Consider the following 22320-nt stretch of genomic DNA (forward strand, 5'->3'; position numbering starts at 1 on the left):
TCTTCTTATCTAGTACCTTGTGCGCGTCATCTCGTCGTACGAATTTGACGATGATCCCGGGGGAGTGTTGGTTTGCCCCCTTGGGCAGGCGGTGGCAGCTGTCTATCGCCTCCGGACCCAGGTCAACTCCGACTGCTTTACACGTGGCGTTTATTGTTTAATGTTTTTGAAGGGATGGATTCGAGGATCCAAAGGTTCAAAGAACCCCACACATCAACCGAAGCTTATTGTGTTCCCAAGTAGTTAGGCAGACCAACACCTGTGTCCTTTACAAGAACCAGGAGCTTTTCCTCATACTAACATCCCATTCATCACCTGGTTGCTTGTCGCAATCCGGTGTGATATGCTTGGCAGTCTCTCCAGACTGATTAGTCCTCGTGACCTACGTGAGTTCCACTCCTGGCCTACTTTGAAGGTCCTCCTGCTAAGGAAGGGGTGGCCAAGTTGCCTCCAGGGCACCCGGCCACCCCTGACTCAACCTCTTGACCCACATTTTCTTGTTACTGAGTCCTCATGACATTTGTGCGATTGTCTTCGAATAGAATCAGGAATCTTTTTAATTTTATTTTGTATAATATCATTTTGCAAGTTTATTGTACATAATTATTAAGTGTGATTGTAACGATGGATGTGTGTATAATTCAAAGAAGACTCAACGATTATCCTAATTCATTAAGGCTGTATCATATCAATGCTGAGTCCCTTCCAGGTCACTTTGATGATTTCAAGGAAATGTTTTTATCATTGAGTTTTGATGTAATTGGTATTAGCGAGTCTTGGTTGAAGCCTTCTTTGCCTGATTCAATCTTCGAATTGTCTGATTACAAATTATTCTGTAATGATAAGCTAGGGAAGGGTGGAGGGGGTGTCGCTGTATACATACGATCTTTGCTTCCACCAAAACTGTTGCATTCTTCTCCGCAACCCTATTCCAAGTCACCAGAATTTTTCTTCATTGAGATCTCGTCGGATGATTGTAAGATTCTCATTGGTGTAGTATATCGTCCTCCTAAGGCAGGAAGGCTGTCTCTTTTTGAGAATGCCTTACTGAATTATATGCACTTATATCAGCATATAATATTGCTTGGTGATTTCAATTGTGATTTATTGAAAGATGGCTTCGAAAAGAATCAACTTATGACTTTGATTAACTCTTTGGATCTCAATGTTATAAATTCATCAACTCCAACTTATCTTCTCCCCAATTCTAAAACACTTTTGGATCTGGTACTTGTTAGTGAACCTAATTTTGTTTCTCATTATGGTCAGTTTCCTGCACCTTGCTTTTCTCATCACGACTTGATTTTTGTTATTTATGACCTATCAACTGCTGGGGAACATTTCACATACAGGAATTTCAGGAACTTTGATATTGAAAGGGTATTGAATGAGGCAATTGATATGCCTTGGCACCAAATTGGTCTTTTAAATGATATAAATGATAAAGTATCACTATTTAATCAGATGATTTTGGATGTTTTCGATAAGCATGCACCAATCCATGTTGCTCATACTAAACATAAACCAGTGCCATGGATTACTAGGGAGATTCTACAAGCAAGGGGTGAAAGGGATAGGGCAAAAAGAAAGTTCAGAAGGTCTAATAGTGAGGCTGATTTCAACAGTTTCAAAGTATTGGGAAATAGAGTTGAATCTTTATGCCGAAATGCAAAATTACGATTCTACCACAATACATTCAATTGTAATAAGTCTACTTCTTTTCTACGGGATAACGTCCGTCGCCTGGGTGCTCATCGGAATAAGAAGCAAAATATTAGCATTGATCTCCCACTACATGAATTAAATGATTATTTTGTTGAACCCATCAACCCAACTACCCCTATTAATAATGAGGAGATAGCACAAAACCAATTAATCAACCAGTTTCTCCATGTCCTTCCAGATGAACCATTCTTTTTCTCATATGTTTACCCGGCAGAAGTATCTCATATTATCCTCAACGCAAATAAGAACGATAAAGGGGTGGATGGTATTCCAATTCTTTTCTACAAAAAGCTACTTCCCATTCTGCTCCCCACAATCACCCACATCTTTAACTTTTCTCTGCAGTCAAGAGTTTTTCCTGACTTATGGAAGTGTTCATTGATTAAACCTATCCCTGAAACTAAAAATACATCAGCTCCCAATGATTTCCGCCCAATCAATATTCTCTGTTTGATATCCAAAGCACATGAGAAGATAGTTCATAGGCAGGTGGTTGAATATCTGTCTCGGTTCAATTTCTTTGCCAAGTTTCAATCTGGATTCAGACCTCATCATAGTACAAGCACTGCTTCGATTAAAATAACTGATGATATTCGGGCTGCACTGGACAAGAAGTTGACTGCTGGTATTTTTTTGGTACAGTTTGATTTCAGCAAAGCTTTCGATAATGTGAATCATCTCACACTGTTGGGAAAGTTGAAAAATCAATGCAATTTTTCTCTCTCCACATTGGCATGGTTCAAATCTTACCTGATGGGTCGATCTCAGAATGTGGTGGGGACAGCTGGTGACGTCTCCTCTTGGCGTATTATCAATCAAGGAGTCCCACAAGGCTCGGTGTTAGGTCCTCTTCTATTTTCAATTTATATTAATAATGCTCCAATGATTCTCAACAATACCTCTTATCATCTATTTACTGACGACCTGATAATTTATTCACATTTTCAAAAATCGCAATTCACACATGTCATTGATCAAGTGAACAACGATATAGCATTGCTTGTTGAGTGGACTTCTGCTCATAGGTTGACGCTTAACCCTTCAAAAACCCGAAGTATTGTCATTGGACATCCTGGGCTGTTGAACCAATTGCACGTCACTAGTGCACCTCCAGTGACCATAAATGATACTAATATTCCTTACTGTTCCAGTGTCAGAGTACTTGGCTTATTGATTGATTGCTCATTGAGCTGGCAAGAACAAGTTACTCATGTTTATAATAAGGTTTTTGGAGGAATCCATCAACTTGAAAGGATAAGAAGATTTCTGCCCAGAGCTGTTCGCACTACCCTTGTCATGTCCTTGATAATGCCATTCTTTGATTATTGCTCCATCCCTTATAAAGACATAACAAATGAGTTGAATGGTCGGCTCCAACGCTCATTGAACTATGCAGTCAGGTTCATATTTGATGCAAGGCGTTTCTCACGAATCACTCCATTCTTCATGGAGTTGGGTTGGCTCAAATTGGATAAGTGTAGACAGTATTTTCTTCTTTGTCAAGTATATAAAATTCTGGTCATGAGGGAGGGCCCTACTTATCTAGCAGATGATTTCATCCGTCTTGTTGATGTCAATCCAGATTGCAACATGAGATCTCATTTGTATACCTTGCAGATTCCTATTCATCGCACTGCAAGATACAATTCTTCGTTTGTGATCACTGCTGCAAGACTTTGGAATGCTATTCCTGAACATGTCATTTTTTCTGTTTCACTAAGCGTTTTCAAGATGAGACTTTTCAAATTACTTTTGGAGGACAACGAGTAGTTTTTTTCTTTGTTTTTTTTTCTCTCTACAGTATTTTATTTCAATTTTTTTTTAGTTGGGTTTTCTTTGAGCGCGCCCGCGTGTGTATGTGTGTGTGTGTGTGTGTGTGTGTGTGTGTGTTGTGTGTGTGTGTGTGTGTGTGTGGTGTGTGTGTGTGTGTGTGTGTGTGTGTGTGTGTATCTGTTAAGAAAATTTAATTTGAGTTATTTCATTTACTTTGTATTGATAGAATTTATGTGTATTCCTCATTTCTATTCTGTAAACAAATAGGTTCTACTCTTTGTTTCTAAAAGTTATGTACTCTCATCTACATATTTATTTTCTGTTCTGAATATGTTAATTGTTCATTTTTTCCATTAAAATGTAGTGCTAGTATGCAATGGGTCTTGCAAGACCGGGCAATACATTGTCATTTGTGATAAACAATCAAACAATCAATCAATCAATCAATCAATTAACATTTGTGCCTGGAGTTTCACCCTTCTCTGGTCTCTCGGGTTTTTTCTTTTTGCTCCTCCAAAACTTCGCAGGGTAAAAAGCCTCACCTCTCCCGAGAACTTCTGCCTAAATGGCCGCCCTTCTTTGAGCAGTGGTGAGTTTTGGCCTTTCCACCCACAAACTCGTGACCTACGTGAGTTCCATTCCTGTCTCTTTTGTAGGTCCTTCCGCTGAAGAAGGGGTCGCCGAATTGCCTCTAGGGCACCTGGTCACCATCGACTCAGCCTCTTGAACCGGATTTGTGCCTGAAGTTTCACCAATCTCTGGTCTCTTGGGGTTCTCTTTTTGCTCCTCCGAAACTGCCATGATAGGGCAGAACCCGTGGGTTTGAAAGCAAGGCAACTTCTGGATTTGCCTTGGGGTCCCTTTTAGTCGCCTCCTACGACAAGCAGGGATACTGTGGGTGAATTCTGGTTTTTAACACTTTTTTGAGTATGATGTTTGACTCAAAGCTCCCCCAACCCACAGGGGGCACTCGAGGCGTCTGCCTCAACTAGAATTTTATTCAAGCACTGCAAAAGCCATTCACGTCCAAGTAACGTACACTTTTTTTTGTCATAATAATCTAAAGAAGAATAATTGAGAAATAGAAAACATTACCTGCTTGTGCTAAAGGTACTACATGCATTCTCTAAACATAACCTAGTTTACAAAGTTGACAAAACTACCACCTGGGGCACTAAAGGTGGTTTTTTGTAGCAGTTTTGCTGTTCCTTTTTCGGACTACAAAACATACAGTAGAGTATGCTGTTATGAGAATCATATGTGTATTTGTTCTGCAAACAGCTTGTTATGGGATTTCATGCATGGAAAACAGCTGAGATTGAATGACTATGACAATTTTTTTTTTCGCCACACTGAACAGGAAGCATCTGTTTTCCAGTCCCTAAGTAGATCTGAAGACATTGTTTGCAGACGACTCTCGTCTGACTCCAGAACAGGTTTCTTTCTGGCTAAGGCCGGAAAGAGTACCCTTTTCGGCCGCTGAATTTCAAGTGTGCTGAAAGAGCTGATCAAAAAATTCTTCATTATTTTTCAAATATTATTTTGAGTTAATTATCCAATAATTAAAACATTAAAAAAAAATCATTTTATTGTCAATTGAAAGAATAAAAAAGTATAAACTCAACCTCCCACATAACATTGAACATAATCTTTTAGGTTATTTAGACAAATCAGAATAAAAAATAAAAATACTTGGACAATTTCCCGATATTCAGATTACCTCAGATTTGCTAGACCTTCCACTTTTGCTCTCGGAAGTGCTTAATAAACAATTGTTCTGATATATGTAGTAATATTGTTTTTTTTTCTGTGTGGTCGAAAATAGCGTTCACACCATGGGCAAAAATGTTTTTCCGGCTCTCAAACTTTTCTAGTCCTCGGCCTATGGCCTTCGTCTTGAAAACTGATTTCGAGCCGGAAAAGTTTCATTTTCGGCCCTAGGTGCGAAATATACTGTTGCAGCTTGGCATTGATGCCCGGTTGCAGAGTCGTTACACAATAATAATCAAACATAGCTATGTGAGACACTAACACTGACATAAATGGTTGGTCGTTGCACAGTCGTTTGCCGAAGCCCATTTAGCTATATCTCAAATTAGCATCACACATAGGTCACACTGCAGCTCTATTCACTTTTTTCCGTACATTTCCGTACATGCTTCTATCCAACCAATGTCTTGGCATCGGGCAAAGTTTCAATCGACATCACTGTGAACAGACCTAAAAGACCTCACATATAATTGATAAACCATATGGCGACTCTTGGCTTTTGGCGAGATTTCTCATCATATTTAGCGATTTGGTGGTTATAAACAACTTGAAAAAACGTAGGGAAGAAAAATAATTTACTCATATACATAATTATGGTTTTTCAAAAAAAGCTATCACAACCTCTAAAATGCATTTGGCGGGGCTCCCTAAGTCCAGAAAAGTGGTTTTTGGGTATTGGTCTGTATGTGTGTGTGTGTGTGTGTGTGTGTGTGTGTGTGTGTGTATGTGCGTCTGTGTACACGATATCTCATCTCCTAATTAACGGAATGAATTGAAATTTGGAACTTAAGGTCCTTCCCCTATAAGGATCCGACTCGAACAATTTCGAACAAATCCAATTCAAGATGGCGGCTAGAATGGCGAAAATGTTGTCAAAAACAGGGTTTTTCGCGATTTTATCGAAAACGGCTCCAACAATTATGATCAAATATATACCTAAAATAGTCATTGATAAGCTCTGTGTGTGTGTGTGTGTGTGTGTGTGTGTGTGTGTGTGTGTGTGTGTGTGTGTGTGTGTGTGTGTGTGTATGAGTGTATGTGCGTCTGTGTACACGATATCTCATCTCCTAATCAACGGAATGACTTGAAATTTGGAACTCGAAGTCCTTACAAAATGAGGATCCGACACGAACAATTTCGATCAAATGCGATTCAAGATGGCGGCTTGAATGGCGAAAATGTTGTCAAAAACAGGGTTTTTCGCGATTTTCTCGGAAACGGCTCCAACGATTTTGATTAAATTTATATCTAGAATAGTTAGTGATAAGCTCTATCAACTGCCACAAGTCCCATATCTGTAGGCTTTAAGCTGCGTACACATATCTGCGCTTCCAACCCGCGCCGAGCACGCTCCATCCTCGTACCGCCCTCGTTCCTCCATTGAACCACAGTCGCTCCACCCACGCACTCATCATGAACGTTACGGAAGATGTTAGATCTCCTCGCGTTCCCCGGTCGAACCACTGTTGCTCCCCGGTCGATCATCAATCGCTCTGCTGGAGTGACGTTTGGTTGTGGAGCAGAGCGAAAGTCTGTACACACCTTTAGATTCAATTTTAACAAAGAATTTCTAGTGGAAAAGATTGAACATAAAAATCTCTACAATTTATTAATGCTTGGTAACATTTCCACCTGTAGAGTATATAATTTCTTTCTTATCATTAAGCATAAATATTTTTAATAATGATTTACATTTTATAGTTTTTTCACGAATTTTCCCATTCATCTGAATTTTTCTTAACGTAAGCAATAACTTTTCATCTCTTCTGATTCCATACTGCTATTGGAATTACGGCTTTTTAATTCCCATACCAATCTTATTCTGATCTGGTTAGAGGTTTTTTGCACTTGATATGAAGCTACAGATGACGACAACTAGTACGGGAGACTTGGCGGTGATTTATAATGGATATAAATTCAGGAAATCTAGGACTACACCCCAGGGTCATATAGTTTGGCGTTGTCTGAATAAGAAGTGCATTTGTACAATAAAAACAGTTCACGCATACTTTCTAGAGCCAAATCTGACAATTATCCATAATCATCCACCGAATGCTACTGCCAATGGATCTAAGTTGTCTTTGAATGACTCAGTAGGTAGCCTGGTTACTGATAATGTCGTAGCTTTTGAAAAGTCATTCAATGACACTGCTGAAATTTTCTCGGCCATTCAGAATATGTTCAATGAATCTAAATTACATAGCACCCCGAACTTATCTGCGCCTCCTTTGATTTCTGATTTAAGCCATTCATGTGACGATCACGATGAAACTATTGTATTGTTGAGAAAAGAAAACTGAACAGTAAACTGAAGGAGAATTTAACTACACTCAAACAGCAATGGAGCGATGTAGTGGATCATTCAATCGATGTTGACAGGGAATTGATGGAGAATAAAACGTTGATAGAGCAGATGAAAATGAGCATTGAGGTTTTGGAGGCTGAGAATACTGCCTTGAGGAGCAAAAATGAATCATTTGAGATAGAGCTAAAAAATCTCCGAGGCTTCTACTCTCCTGGTGACACGGCTACTAATTACAAAGTCATTAATCCTATGATCACTGCAACAAAAAATTATTATAGTATACTAAACAATTCATTGGCTGACTCCATATCGGACGCATCATCCAACGATAATAATTGCATTGTTGGCATTTCACCAAAAACAACAAAACCAATCGGAAAACCGAATAAAACAAACAAAACTATTTGTGCAGAGCGAGAACGCCCGGAAGATAAACCAAGAACTGAGAAAAAACCGAGTAAAAAATGAAAAAAAAAACAAAATCCTTTTCTTAGCTGATAGTCATGGACGCGATATATGTGAAATTGTCAAAGCTTGAATCCCTAATTCTGATGTAGCCTACAAGTCTTTTAAAAGTCAAATGCTATGTTTGGCCAGGTGATAAATAGAGCGGACAAACAAACATCAAATTTTGTACCCAAGGACTACTTGATAGTAATGGGAGGTACAAATGACATTGACGACACTGAATCCCAAAACTTCGACCGGTTTAAAGAGAATTTGGATTACCTGATCCCTATCAGTCTAAGAACCAACTTGATTGTGACCACCATTCCTAATCGATTTGACAAACCCGAACTGAACATGGCAATAGACAGGGCAAATGATTTCATCCATAGATATATAAACACAATTGAAAGAAAGAATGTCAAAAACCTGGGAATCTGCTTCATTAATGAGAGATTAAGTAGGGGAGGTTTCACAAGGCATGGACTATACTTAAACAAGTCAGGAAAACACATTCTGTGTAACAGATTTTCAGAATTGATCAGAGATAGGGTGCAATTTAGAGATACTGCTGTAAGGGAGAATTTTCTAATGAAGTGGCTGAGAGGGGGCGCAGTGGCATGATCTCTCACCTGAGTGGTCCGCAACCCAGGGACATATTATCAAGTAGCTTGAAGAAGGATATTCCTTATCTTCTACATATCAATATCCATGGAATGAGAAGCAATAGAAATGATCTGCAAGTCTTCCTTTCTGAATTCCACACACTCATTTCCATAATATGTCTCAATGAACACTGGTTGAACACTTCAAATGTCAGCCTACTTAACTCGGTTCCTGGTTTCTCAGCACAATAGTTTCTCTAGGGCAGTAGATAATCATGGCGGCTCAGCAATCCTCGTGAGAAATGATGTTAAATATAAAGTTAGAGGTGATTCACATGTATTTAATAAAGAAAAGGTATTTGAGGCATCGTGCATTGAGCTTACCAGACCTAAGGTACTAAAAATATCCCACTAAAGGATCCCCAGACAAGAGCATGTAGGAGAATTTTTTGAAATACTTGACTCTTCCCTCCATCACGTTGGTGTTGGAGCCAGGTATGGAAACGTCTTTTTTGCAGCGGTTTTCAATGTGGACTTGCTTGGTGACAGCGAGGATGCTAAAACTTTGTTCGAAATTTTCGCATCATATGGCTTATCCCCCAATTTCAACACCCCAACCAGAGTAACATCAATTTCTGCTACCTGCATCGACAATATCTTTTCTAAAAATGATGTGGAAGTCAGCAATGGAATTGTCCTCAGCATGGGGTTCTCTGACCATGGGGGGTTGTTCTTACCCATGTCAGAGAGAGTCACACCTGAGTCAAAAGTTCAAAAAAGTGTGAAAATGAGAAACTTCTCCATTAACAACTTCAAGGTATTCAGAGACAAGCTCTCTGTTGTAAATTGGGATTTCAATGAGTCTCTCACAGTCAATGAGAACTTTGATTGCTTTCTAGGGAAATTCCTGCCTATATTCAATGAAACATTCCGTGCCATTTCTATGGAACAAACTAATAGAAAGGGTTGGATTACTGCTGGAATTGTAACGTCAAGTAGGAGGAGAAGAGAATTACATAAACTGTACATGGAAACACAGGATCGAAACTTTAAAAATTATTACAGATCGTATAATAGAATATTCAAAAGTGTCATTAAACTTACCAAGAGGAAATATCATGAAAAGTACTCGGAGATAGCCAACAACAAAGTAAAGGCCGCATGGGACATAGTGAAATTTGAGCTAGGTAAGCACAAGGATAAAGCAAGTACAATCCCATCTAGAGCAAGAATCAAACCTAGTTCAGTAGCAGAGGATTTTAACAGTTTTTCTATCGATGTTCCAAACCGTGTTGGAAGTACTCACAATCTGCTTGCTTCAACAAGCAACGTGGTAGGTAACTGCAGCTCTAGGATGAGATTTAAAATTCTTAGTCCCAAGCAAGTGGAGGTGCTCATTAAATCGCTTAAAAATAAAAATTCAGCTGGATGGGATGAAATTCCAGTGAGAGTTTTCAGGATGGTTGCTGATATATTGTCTGAACCCTTGTCCAGGATCCTCAACCAGTCTTTTACTTTTGGCGAGTTCCCTCATAAAATGAAGTAAGCAGTGGTGAGACCTATTTTCAAGAAAAATGACAAAGAGGACTTGAACATCTACAGACCTATTGCCATCGTAACAGCCTTTTCCAAACTTTTTGAGAAGGCAGCTAATGAACAAATTCTTCATTTTCTGAGAGTGAATAATATAGTCTCAAAAACACAATTTGGCTTCTTAAGGGGACTTGATACAGAAGCAGCTCTAATAAAATTTTTCAATACTGTGTCGGCAAGTGTAGACGCCTCCCAGCAGGTATGTGGAGTGCTATGCGATCTGTCAAAAGCATTTGATTGCGTAAATCATGATATTCTTGTTGAAAATTTGAGAAAATATGGCATTCGGGGAAGGGAGCTATGGTGGTTCAATTCGTTTTTGAAAGAGAGGATGCAGGCCACCCTAATAAACCATGACAATAAGAACTATCAATCAAAATGGGCTGTAATCAATGCTGGTGTACCACAGGGCTCCATTCTTGGTCCCACATTATTTATCATATATGTAAATGATCTGTCATCTTGCTCTACTAGGCCACTTATTCAGTATGCTGATGACACTTCTTCTATTATCACTAATTCAAGTTTGAGAGATGTAGTCACCCAAACACAGGAAGAGCTACTGAATATCAAGAGATGGTTTGCTGCAAATGGTCTGTCTATGAATTCAAGTAAGACTAAGTTCATTACCTTCCAACCCCCCCATTTTGCAGCCAGAAACTCTGATGATTTGGCCGATTTGAGTGTACCCCAGCAGAACATTGCTGTTGATCTTCCAGGAGTAACACTAGATAGTAGATTGGACTGGTCAGTACACACTCAAAAAATATGCTCCAGGGTTAACTCGGCTATTTTCTTACTGCGAGTGCTCAAAAACACATTGAGCTTCAAAGCCCTAATGGTGGTATATTACGGTTATCTTTTTCCTCCCCTCAAGTATGGCATAACCCTTTGGGGAAGATCAAAATTCTTCATCCAAGTATTCAGATCTCAGAAAAAAGCATTAAGAGTTATTTTTGGTAAGCCTCCCTGATATCCCTGTCGAGAACTATTCCTGAGTAGCAGGGTACTTACACTGCTGTCACTGTATATCTTGGAGATCTGTTCAAACGTTCACAAAAACCTACCAAACTTCTCCCGCAATAATGAAATCCACAGTTACAATACAAGGCACTCAGCCTCCCTATCAGTGGCTGCTCATAGAACCGCCATGTTTGAAAAATCTCCGCAATATATGGGCTCAAAAATATATAATATATCACCTCAGGATATTAGAGACATGGCGGACTTACGAAGATTCAGAGGAATGTTAAAGAGGCTGTTGCTTGAAAGGCCATACTATTCTGTGGACGAGTTTCTGCAGGGGTGATATATTAATTATTGCTCCTTGTCTTTGATTCTTCCCAGGTCCTTGTACATAGGTACTCTTGACTAACTGCGTTTTTATATATACTGTATATATATATATTAATACTTCATTTGACAATTGTATAATTACAGTATTTTATAAATGTATTAAGATATGTGTTGAGAACCTCCTTTAGGTTGCTCTTTTTGACTTATCCTCAGTCTGATTATTCGGATGTTTGTGATGCAATGAAAAATAATAATAATAATAATAGATTTTCATGAAATTTGACTTGATGAAGAGGCATTCAGATCTTTCCCTTGGGCAAGCTGAAAACACCAGTTTGTCTCGCAACACAAGTTTCAATGCACACAATATTGGATTGTTTTTTGATAATCTCGAAACTGTGCTTGCAAAAGTGAATCCCCCACCTTCAAGAATAGTAAATTTAGACGAAAGTGGTATTAGCACTGTATTAGAGGCACCAAAAGTAATAGCAGCTAAGGGTACAAAACAAGTGAGACAAGTAGTATCTGCAGAAAGGGGAGAGCAGATCACCTTTTGTGCCTTCATTTGTGCTGATGGAAGCTATTTACCTTCAGTTTATATTTTTCCAAGAAAACGGCCAAACTTTGCTTACATGATAGGTTCACCTGAGGGCTCCAAAGACCTGTATTCCAGCAATGGTTGGATGAATGGAGAACTTTTTTTAGATACTTTGAAACATATTCAGGTGCAAAAAGAGTGCTCCAAATCGAATCCTCTAGTTTTAATTCTTGATGACCATGAACCGCATGTTGGTTTGGATGTGGTTATGTATTGCAGGGACAATGGAATTCATTTGCTGACGTTTCATCCTCATACGACACATCGTATGCAACCACTTGACACGTCAGTTTTTGGACCATTCAAACGGCGCCTTGCAGCCGAGTACAACATCTGGCTATCCGAAAATCCTGGCCACACAATCAGCATCAGAGAAATTCCCAAATTGAGTAAAAAACCGTTTATTGAGTCTTTCACTGAGACAAATATTAAAAGTGGTTTTCGAAAAGCAGGCATCCAACCATTGAATCACCATATTTCTACTGGTGAAGATTTTAAAGGTGCAAGTGTGACTGATCGCCAACCTTCTACATCAGCTTATCCAGACAGAAGTGTGCCAAGTATGCCTACATCTTCCAGCATAACATCTACTGCAACTGATTTGATCGAAATTAGTACTGGAGAGCATTCAGAGATGGCACCTGCAACCCCTCAACAAGAAAAAACAAAGACAATAGCTCAATAATTTCCCCAGAAGACGTAATGCCCTTCCCTAAATATGTACCAAAAACAAACCAAAAACCAGGACGAAAAAAAGGTCGATCACGAATTTTGACTGATACACCTGAAAAAGATGCTCTTTTGAAACAAGCAAAAGAAAGAGAAGAAAAGCGCTTGTTGGCTGAGAAACGGAAGCTGGAGAGAGCAGCAAGAAAGGGAGATAAAAGATCAAAATTTGAAGGTAGGGTTATTTTTAGAAAACTTTTCCAAATAGACTTAAGTGACACCGACGAAGACGTTCCAAAGTATGATGATGGAGGAGACAGCCCTTTCTCAGAGGAAGAAGATGATTTTGAAGCTCCATTGAATGACCAATCTTTCAATGTAAATGATTTCATTTCAACAAAGTTTCCCACCAAGAAAACAGTGTACCACTTTATTGGACAAATAGAAGAAGAAAATGAGGATGGGTTCAGTGTTAAATTTTTGAACAAAAGAGAAAACTCTCTAAAGTTTTTTTTCTCAGACAGCCCCGAAGTCAGTATTGTGGACCCTACTGACATTTTGTTCAAGATGCGACAGCCGGATATCACTGGAGGAACATCACGAGCAGCCAACTGCTTTGTTTTTAAAGAAGATTTGTCACTATATAACTTCAAATAATATGGAAAATAGTTTGTTTTTGTTTAGTTTAGAGTCAATTCAGTTTAAAAGACAATTCAGTTGAAAGGAGAATAAGTTTAAATTTTAAGTTTTAATTCAGTTTAAATGATTATTTCTTTCTAGTTCAAAAATCAATTCAATTTAAAAGTAACCTAATTATTTCAGTTTCAGGTGAATTTTTGAAAATTCCAATTAAAACCATATTTTACATTCTTTTCTATTTTTAATGTATTTATGAATGTAGTAATAAATTACAAAAATATTATACTGATAAGTAACTGTGAAATTGTGCTACTTATTTGTTTTTAGTTTCACCTTTCAGCAATGTCCAATAGTGCCCCTTCTAGAATTATGGCCTGTCCAAAACTGCCCCGCCGGGGCAAATTTGGACAAAATGTAGACCAGAAAAAATAGGGTTGAATTTCTGTGATAAAATTGTTTAATATGAAATCAAACAGGTTGTATGTGCACTATGCATAGTCAAGAACAAGATCTTGTAGAATTAAAACATTGAAAAAAATTTCACCATGAAAAAAAAATGCTTAAAGTGGAACAGTTTTTTTTGTCCAATAGTGCACCAGTCTCCCCTATGTTCCTTTTTAAATTGCGCGTCGACTTATATACAAGGTTTTTGGAAATTTTACATTTCAAGGATAATATAAAAGGAATAGGAGCCTCCTTCATACGCCAATATTAGAGTAAAAATCAAACTATAGAATTATTCATCATAAATAAGCTGTCGAGTGGATTATAAATTGCATGCAATGACGTAGGCCTATGCGATTCAATATCTCAATGTAACTTAGTGAAAACACAGCTGTTGTCTGAACTATTCATTGCAAGTAATGAGGCATGCAATTGATAACTCGAAGTAGCATTATTTTCTCCCGACTTTTCTCTGCTTTCAACTCGGTATCCTTTTGCTGAGAGTAGCACAGCTGTTTGCATCAAATTATTAGCATTGTCAATACAACAACCCAAACAGCCATTAGCATAGCCACCTCTAATACAAGGCCCCGACCTACGATATTGCAACGTCACAGTGTGGGCCTAGAATCTAGTACATGATTGGTAAAAAAGATCAGCTGGTATTTTTTAAAATCTTTTTCACTAATCATGTATTCGATTCTAGGCCTACACTGCGACGTTGCAATATCGTAGGCCGGGGCCTTGTATTGGAGGTGGCTATGCCATTAGTCGTTTATACACCGATATCTCGCCGACACGACCGAACAGGACATAATTTACTCTGATGGACAGTATTAGAGGAGTCTGTGGCTTATAACTGCGCGAGGTCTACTGTTCACAGAACTACTAGTTCATTAGGTTAGCAAAAACTAATCAACAATCGGAAAAGAAGAACAGGCTATTGCCTTCTTCAATTTCCTAATTTAGTTTCAAGTTTATTTCATTAATTCTCCTTTCTGTTAATAATTCAGCATACTATTTTGTTCAATGTTCACAGATGGTTACATCAGATTTATTGAGGATAGCTCAGTAGCTCCAATAGCTCGAAATAACATGTGAGTATATTTTACAAATAAGCATTGTTTAAATTCAATTAATCAAGTTTTTAAAGTGCGGAGTAGTGTGTAATCTTTTTGAGGCATAGCTTAAAGTTATTGAAAATTTGTATTAGGTTTATACTTTTTCTTTTTCAACTTCAAATTTCTATTCCCTTTTTCTTTTTTAGGCTTTATTTATTCTCATTGATTTTTTATTATTGTATCTTATGTCATTGAATTCTAATTTATCCATTAATCATCAGAATGTTAGAGGACTTCGTACTAAAACTCCAAGTCTGTACGCATCGTTATTATGCAGCAACTATGATTTGATAATTTTGACTGAAACATGGTTACATGATGGCATAAAAAGTTCTGAAATATTTGATGAACGATATGCTGTTTATCGAAGTGATAGGGGTAGTGGTGATGGTCTTCGGAGGGGAGGAGGAGTACTTGTCGCCGTTCAGAGATCGTTGCAATCTGAGCTCTGTGAAAAGCTCACAATAAGTGACATTAATAATAATTATGATTCCGTCGGAATAAAAATAAGATCCAATTCCACTCACTTCTTCATTAATGCTGTTTATTTATCGCCGACAATTTCAACAAATGTCTTTCTCAATTATTGTGACCACCTTGAATCACTCAATGGCCTAATCAACGGTAATTTCCTGATTATCGGAGACTTTAATCTGCCTGAAATCTGCTCAAATGATTATGATCTTTTTGTGGGGACAATTAAGGTAAGAATGCTTCACAATTTTATGTCATTCTATGATCTTGTTTCTCTAAATCCGGTAAAAAACGAACTGGGTAGGACTTTGGACCTGGTCCTTTGTAACTTTCCTGCTAAAGTCTTCCAAAGCGTTGATCCCTTGCTTCCTGAAGACGGCCATCACCCGGCATTGTGTGTTGATGCTTCGTATTCTGTTCCGGAGGCAAATGGATCTCCGGGTGATCCATTTGAATCCCGGTATAATTATTCTAAAGGGGATTACTTTCAACTTTATTGTAAGCTGCGAGACTGTTGTTGGGACTGTGTGTTTGGCTGTACTGATGTCGACTTCGCAGTGGACGAGTTCTATAGTCTACTCTACAAATATTTGGATGAGTGTATTCCAAGGATCGTATTGAAGAAAAAAAAATAATGAATACCCTCCTTGGTTTACTCCTGATATAATTTCTGATTTGAGGATTAAGAATAGATGTGCACGAAAGAGAAGAGTGTCTCCTTATCATGATAACCTTTTCAAAAGTTTACGAACATCCTTGAAGGCTAGAGTATCTAAGTCTCATGAAAACTATTTGACATCGATTCAGTCAGGCTTAGATGGAAGTATGAAAAACTTTTGAAACTATGTAAATTCCAAAAGAAAAACGTCGTTTGTGGAGTCGACGATGTCGCTGAATGGGGAGTCCTACTGCGGTTCTGCGGTTGTAGATGGGTTCGCAAAATATTTTGAGTCAGTGTATGAGGTTGATATACACACGCCGCCCCTGATATGCATGAGAATGAGCTGGAGATGTCTGGGTGCTTGGGATTAGGTATTGGTATTGATTCTGACGGGAACGATCTCGAGTCTGGAACTGAGATCTCGCACTATACAGGGTAGGAAAATTAAGAGGAAGGAAGAGAGAGGATGCCGCAGTCTGGGGACTTCGGCGAGGACGTTCTCAAGCTGTACCTGAGAGCTAGAAGGATTATAGAATAGGGAAGGTGAAGAGAGAGTAAGAGGAAGGATGCCGCAGTCTGGGGACTTCGGCGAGGACGTTCTCAAGCTGTACCTGAGAGCGGGAAGCGTTGCAGTCTGTGACTTCAACAAGGACGTTCTCAAGCTGCACCTGAGAGTGGGAAGCGTCGCAGTCTGTGACTTCGACAAGGACGTTCTCAAGCTGCACCTGAGAGCAGGAGGCGTCGCAGTCTGTGACTTCAACAAGGACGTTCTCAAGCTGCACCTGAGAGCAGGAAGCGTCGCAGTCTGTGACTTCGACAAGGACGTTCTCAAGTTGTACCTGAGAGCGGGAGGCGTCGCAGTCTGTGACTTCGACAAGGACGTTCTCAAGCTGTACCTGAGAGCAGGAAGCGTCGCAGTCTGTGACTTCGACAAGGACGTTCTCAAGTTGTACCTGAGAGCAGGAAGCGTCGCAGTCTGTGACTTCGACAAGGACGTTCTCAAGCTGCACCTGAGAGCGGGAAGCGTCGCAGTCTGTGACTTCGACAAGGACGTTCTCAAGCTGCACCTGAGAGTGGAAGCGTCGCAGTCTGTGACTTCGACAAGGACGTTCTCAAGTTGTACCTGAGAGCAGGAAGCGTTGCAGTCTGTGACTTCAACAAGGACGTTCTCAAGCTGCACCTGAGAGCGGGAAGCGTCGCAGTCTGTGACTTCGACAAGGACGTTCTCAAGCTGTACCTGAGAGCAGGAGGCGTCGCAGTCTGTGACTTCGACAAGGACGTTCTCAAGCTGTACCTGAGAGCAGGAGGCGTCGCAGTCTGTGACTTCGACAAGGACGTTCTCAAGCTGTACCTGAGAGCAGGAAGGATTTTAGAATAGGGAAAGTGAAGAGAAAGTAAGAGAAAGGATGCCGCAGTCTGGGGACTTCGGCGAGGACGTTCTCAAGCTGTACCTGAGAGCTAGAAGGACTATAGAATAGGGAAAGTGAAGAGAAAGTAAGAGAAAGGATGCCGCAGTCTAGGAACTTCGGCGAGGAAGTCCTCAAGCTGTACCTGAGAGCTAGAAGGATTATAGAATAGGGAAAGTGAAGAGAAAGTAAGAGGAAGGATGCCGCAGTCTGGGGACTTCGGCGAGGACGTTCTCAAGTTGTACCTGAGAGCTAGAAGGTTTATAGAATAGGAAAAGTTAAGAGAGAGAAAGAGAAAGGTTGCCGCAGTCTAGAAACTTCGCGAGGAAGTCCTCAAGCTGTACCTGAGAGCTAGAAGGATTATAGAATAGGAAAAGTTAAGAGAGAGAAAGAGAAAGGATGTCGCAGTCTAGAAACTTCGACTAGGACGAGCTCAAGCTGCACCTGAGTTCTCTAGGAAAAGGATTGGGCTTTTCCTACTTGGAATTACAGCAAGTCAGAAACTGCTAAGCGAATTTAAAATACAGGGTCACTCTATAGTATGAAAATTAATAAGGAAAATACATCCCTAAAAGAAAACTGAGATTACCTTATTACAGAAGAGGAAATGCACACAAGTGACCAGTCCTAACATACAGTTACCTGAATCACTGCAGAATTAAATACGGAGAATAGCAAACAAATTCCCGCACTAAACTTAAACGTCGTGAAGCGACAGAGTCGAGACTTAAGAATTAAGCCCTCAAAAATAATTTGCTTAAGAGCCTAGCTAAATTTCCCCACTCAACTGTTTGTAGCACAAACTTGAGATCCCTTACAGGTTTCAAAACCAAGAATAACTCGTTCACCCACAGTGATACGAATTCGGGAAAACTAGCTGACAAGAAAGAAAAACCCACAAGGGATTCTAACTCCGAGTTGTTCGGAACTCGACCTACAATATTCTATGTTAACACAAGATAGAATAATATAGTCTCAAAAACACAATTTGGCTTCTTAAGGGGACTTGATACAGAAGCAGCTCTGATAAAATTTTTCAATACTGTGTCGAAGTGTAGACGCCTCCCAGCAGGTATGTGGAGTGCTATGCGATCTGTCAAAAGCATTTGATTGCGTAAATCATGATATTCTTGTTGAAAAGTTGAGAAAATATGGCATTCGGGGAAGGGAGCTGTGGTGGTTCAATTCGTTTTTGAAAGAGAGGATGCAGGCCACCCTAATAAACCATGACAATAAGAACTATCAATCAAAATGGGCTGTCATCAATGCTGGTGTACCACAGGGCTCCATTCTTGGTCCCACATTATTTATTATATACGTAAATGATCTGTCATCTTGCTCTACTAAGCCACTTATTCAGTATGCTGATGAAACTTCTTCTATTATCACTAATTCAAGTTTGAGAGATGTAGTCACCCAAACACAGGAAGAGCTACTGAATATCAAGAGATGGTTTGCTGCAAATGGTCTGTCTATGAATTCAAGTGAGACTGAGTTCATTACCTTTCAACCCCCCCATTTTGCAGCCAGAAACTCTGATGATTTGGCCGATTTGAGTGTACCCCAGCAGAGCATTGCTGTTGATCTTCTAGGAGTAACACTAGATAGTAGATTGGACTGGTCAGTACACACTCAAAAAATATGCTCCAGGGTTAACTCGGCTATTTTCTTACTGCGAGTACTCAAAAACACATTGAGCTTCAAAGCCCTAATGGTGGTATATTACGGTTATCTTTTTCCTCCCCTCAAGTATGGCATAACCCTTTGGGGAAGATCAAAATTCTTCATCCAAGTATTCAGATCTCAGAAAAAAGCATTGAGAGTTATTTTTGGTAAGCCCCCCTGATATCCCTGTCGAGAACTATTCCTGAGTAGCAGGATACTTACACTGCCGTCACTGTATATCTTGGAGATCTGTTCATACGTTCACAAAAACCTACCAAACTTCTCCCGCAATAATGAAATCCACAGTTACAATACAAGGCACTCAGCCTCCCTATCAGTGGCTGCTCATAGAACCGCCATGTTTGAAAAATCTCCGCAATATATGGGCTCAAAAATATATAAGAGATTACCTCAGGATATTAGAGACATGGCGGACTTACGAAGATTCAGAGGAATGTTAAAGAGGCTGTTGCTTGAAAGGCCATACTATTCTGTGGACGAGTTTCTGTAGGGGTGATATATCAATTATTGCTCCTTGTCTTTGATTCTTCCCAGGTCCTTGTACATAAGTACTCTTGACTAACTGCGTTTTTATATATACTGTATATATATATTAATACTCCATTTGACAATTGTATAATTACAGTATTTTATAAATGTATCATGATATGTGTTGAGAACCTCCTTTAGGTTGCTCTTTTTGACTTATCCTCAGTCTGATTATTCGGATGTTTGGGATGCAATGAAAAATAATAATAATAATAATAGATTTTCATGAAATTTGACAGGTATGTTCCTTTTTAAATTGCGCGTCGACTTATATACAAGGTTTTTGGAAATTTTACATTTCAAGGATAATATAAAAGGAATAGGAGCCTCCTTCATACGCCAATATTAGAGTAAAAATCAAACTATAGAATTATTCATCATAAATGAGCTGTCGAGTGGATTATAAATTGCATGCAATGACGTAGGCCTATGCGATTCAATATCTCAATGTAACTTAGTGAAAACACAGCTGTTGTCTGAACTATTCATTGCAAGTAATGAGGCATGCAATTGATAACTCGAAGTAGCATTATTTTCTCCCGACTTTTCTCTGCTTTCAACTCGGTATTCTTTTGATGAGAGTAGCACAGCTGTTTGCATCAAATTATTAGCATTGTCAATACAACAATCCAAACAGCCATTAGCATAGCCACCTCTAATACAAGGCTCCGGCCCACGATATTGCAACGTCGCAGTGTGGGCCTAGAATCTAGTACATGATTGGTGAAAAAGATCAGCTGGTATTTTTTAAAATCTTTCTCACCAATCATGTATTCGATTCTAGGCCTACACTGCGACGTTGCAATATCGTAGGACGGGGCCTTGTATTGGAGGTGGCTATGCCATTAGTCGTTTATTCACCGATATCTTGCCGACACGACCGAACAGGACATAATTTACTCTGATGGACAGTATTAGAGGAGACTGTGGTTTATAACTGCGCGAGGTCTACTGTTCACAGAACTACTGGTTCATTAGGTTAGCAAAAACTAATCAACAATCGGAAAAGAAAAACAGTCTATTGCCTTCTTCAATTTCCTAATTTAGTTCCAAGTTTATTTCATTAATTCTTCTTTCTGTTAATAATTCAGCATACTATTTTGTTCTCTGTTCACAGATGGTTACATCAGATTTATTGAGGATAGCTCAGTAGCTCCAATAGCTCGAAATAACATGTGAGTATATTTTACAAATAAGCATTGTTTAGATTCAATTAATCAAGTTTTTAAACCAGATCTCCAGTCGTGGATATGAGCTTGGGTTGAACTGCGTTTACACCAAAGCTATCAACAAAATGTTAATAACCTAATCCTTATAGATTCTATTGGATTGCAGGGAACTTGACAAGCACATATGTGCATCTTGTGTGTAATACTTTATGTTCAATCTAATAGAATCTATAAGGATTAAGTTATCAACATTTTGTTGATAATACTTTGTTGGGTCATGGTGAATAACAATTCAAATAATCTTATCTGAGGAGAAGTTAGAGCTCGCTACGGGTTATTGTCATCTCCTTTCATTATCGGTTTCCTTTTAAAGCATTCATTCTCGGTTTCCCTTTCAACCATTCTTCGTTTTTCTATTTCTCTAGTGCCGTGTGCATCTCCAACTAGGTACCAAGCTATCTTATCGAGTTTTAGTTACCGCTTCTGCTTCGTATTCTCCCATGTTTGCCGTAGATAATTTGCAGCAACAGTTTACAGTACGGTACCTAGTCGTTTTGAAAGTATCGATTCATAATATTATTGAGTCGACTAGTTTGTCGAGTAATCATTTATTTTATTCTTTATATATTGAGTTAATCTGGATTTTTCGCTCCTCTATTGGTGCTTTGCGTTTGGGTGATAATGCTCTTGCCCTTTTCGCAGTCTATGGTTCTTGTATTGAATGGTGATGAATGATGCGGTTTCTGTTAGCAGCCATTCAATTTCACAGATTAATTAAAGTGCGGAATAGTGTGTAATCTTTTTGAGGCATAGCTTAAAGTTATTGAAAATTTGTATTAGGTTTATACTTTTTTTTTTATTTTTCAACTTCAAATTTCTATTCTCTTTTTCTTGTTTAGGCTTTATATTTATTCTCATTTATTTTTTATTATTGTATCTTATGTCATTGAATTCTAATTTATCCATTAATTATCAGAATGTTAGAGGACTTCGTACTAAAACTCCAAGTCTGTACGCATCGTTATTATGCAGCAACTATGATTTGATAATTTTGACTGAAACATGGTTACATGATGGCATAAAAAGTTCTGAAATATTTGATGAACGATTTGCTGTTTATCGAAGTGATAGGGGTAGTGGTGATGGTCTTCGGAGGGTAGGAGGAGTACTTGTCACCGTTCAGAGATCGTTGCAATCTGAGCTCTGTGAGAAGCTCACAATAAGTGACATTAATAATAATTATGATTCCGTCGGAATAAAAATAAGATCCAATTCCACTCACTTCTTCATTAATGCTGTTTATTTATCGCCGACAATTTCAACAAATGTCTTTCTCAATTATTGTGACCACCTTGAATCACTCAATGGCCTAATCAACGGTAATTTCTTGATTATCGGAGACTTTAATCTGCCT

At 38.9% G+C, this 22320-nt stretch overlaps 1 protein-coding gene across 1 annotated transcript in view; it reads left to right on the forward strand.

Annotated features, from left to right (window-relative positions):
• Positions 1-12146: 12146 nt before the first annotated feature.
• The window catches only part of LOC111054816, a 198198-nt gene continuing 188024 nt past the window's right edge, over positions 12147-22320 (forward strand). Inside the window, exons 1-2 of the mRNA XM_039435763.1 lie at positions 12147-12672; positions 20855-20912. Coding sequence (XP_039291697.1) covers positions 12147-12672; positions 20855-20912 — 584 coding nt within the window. The remainder of the gene's footprint in view (positions 12673-20854; positions 20913-22320) is intronic.

The sequence above is a fragment of the Nilaparvata lugens genome, chromosome 9 (genome assembly GCF_014356525.2).
Source record: "Nilaparvata lugens isolate BPH chromosome 9, ASM1435652v1, whole genome shotgun sequence".
Classification (NCBI taxonomy): domain Eukaryota; kingdom Metazoa; phylum Arthropoda; class Insecta; order Hemiptera; family Delphacidae; genus Nilaparvata; species Nilaparvata lugens.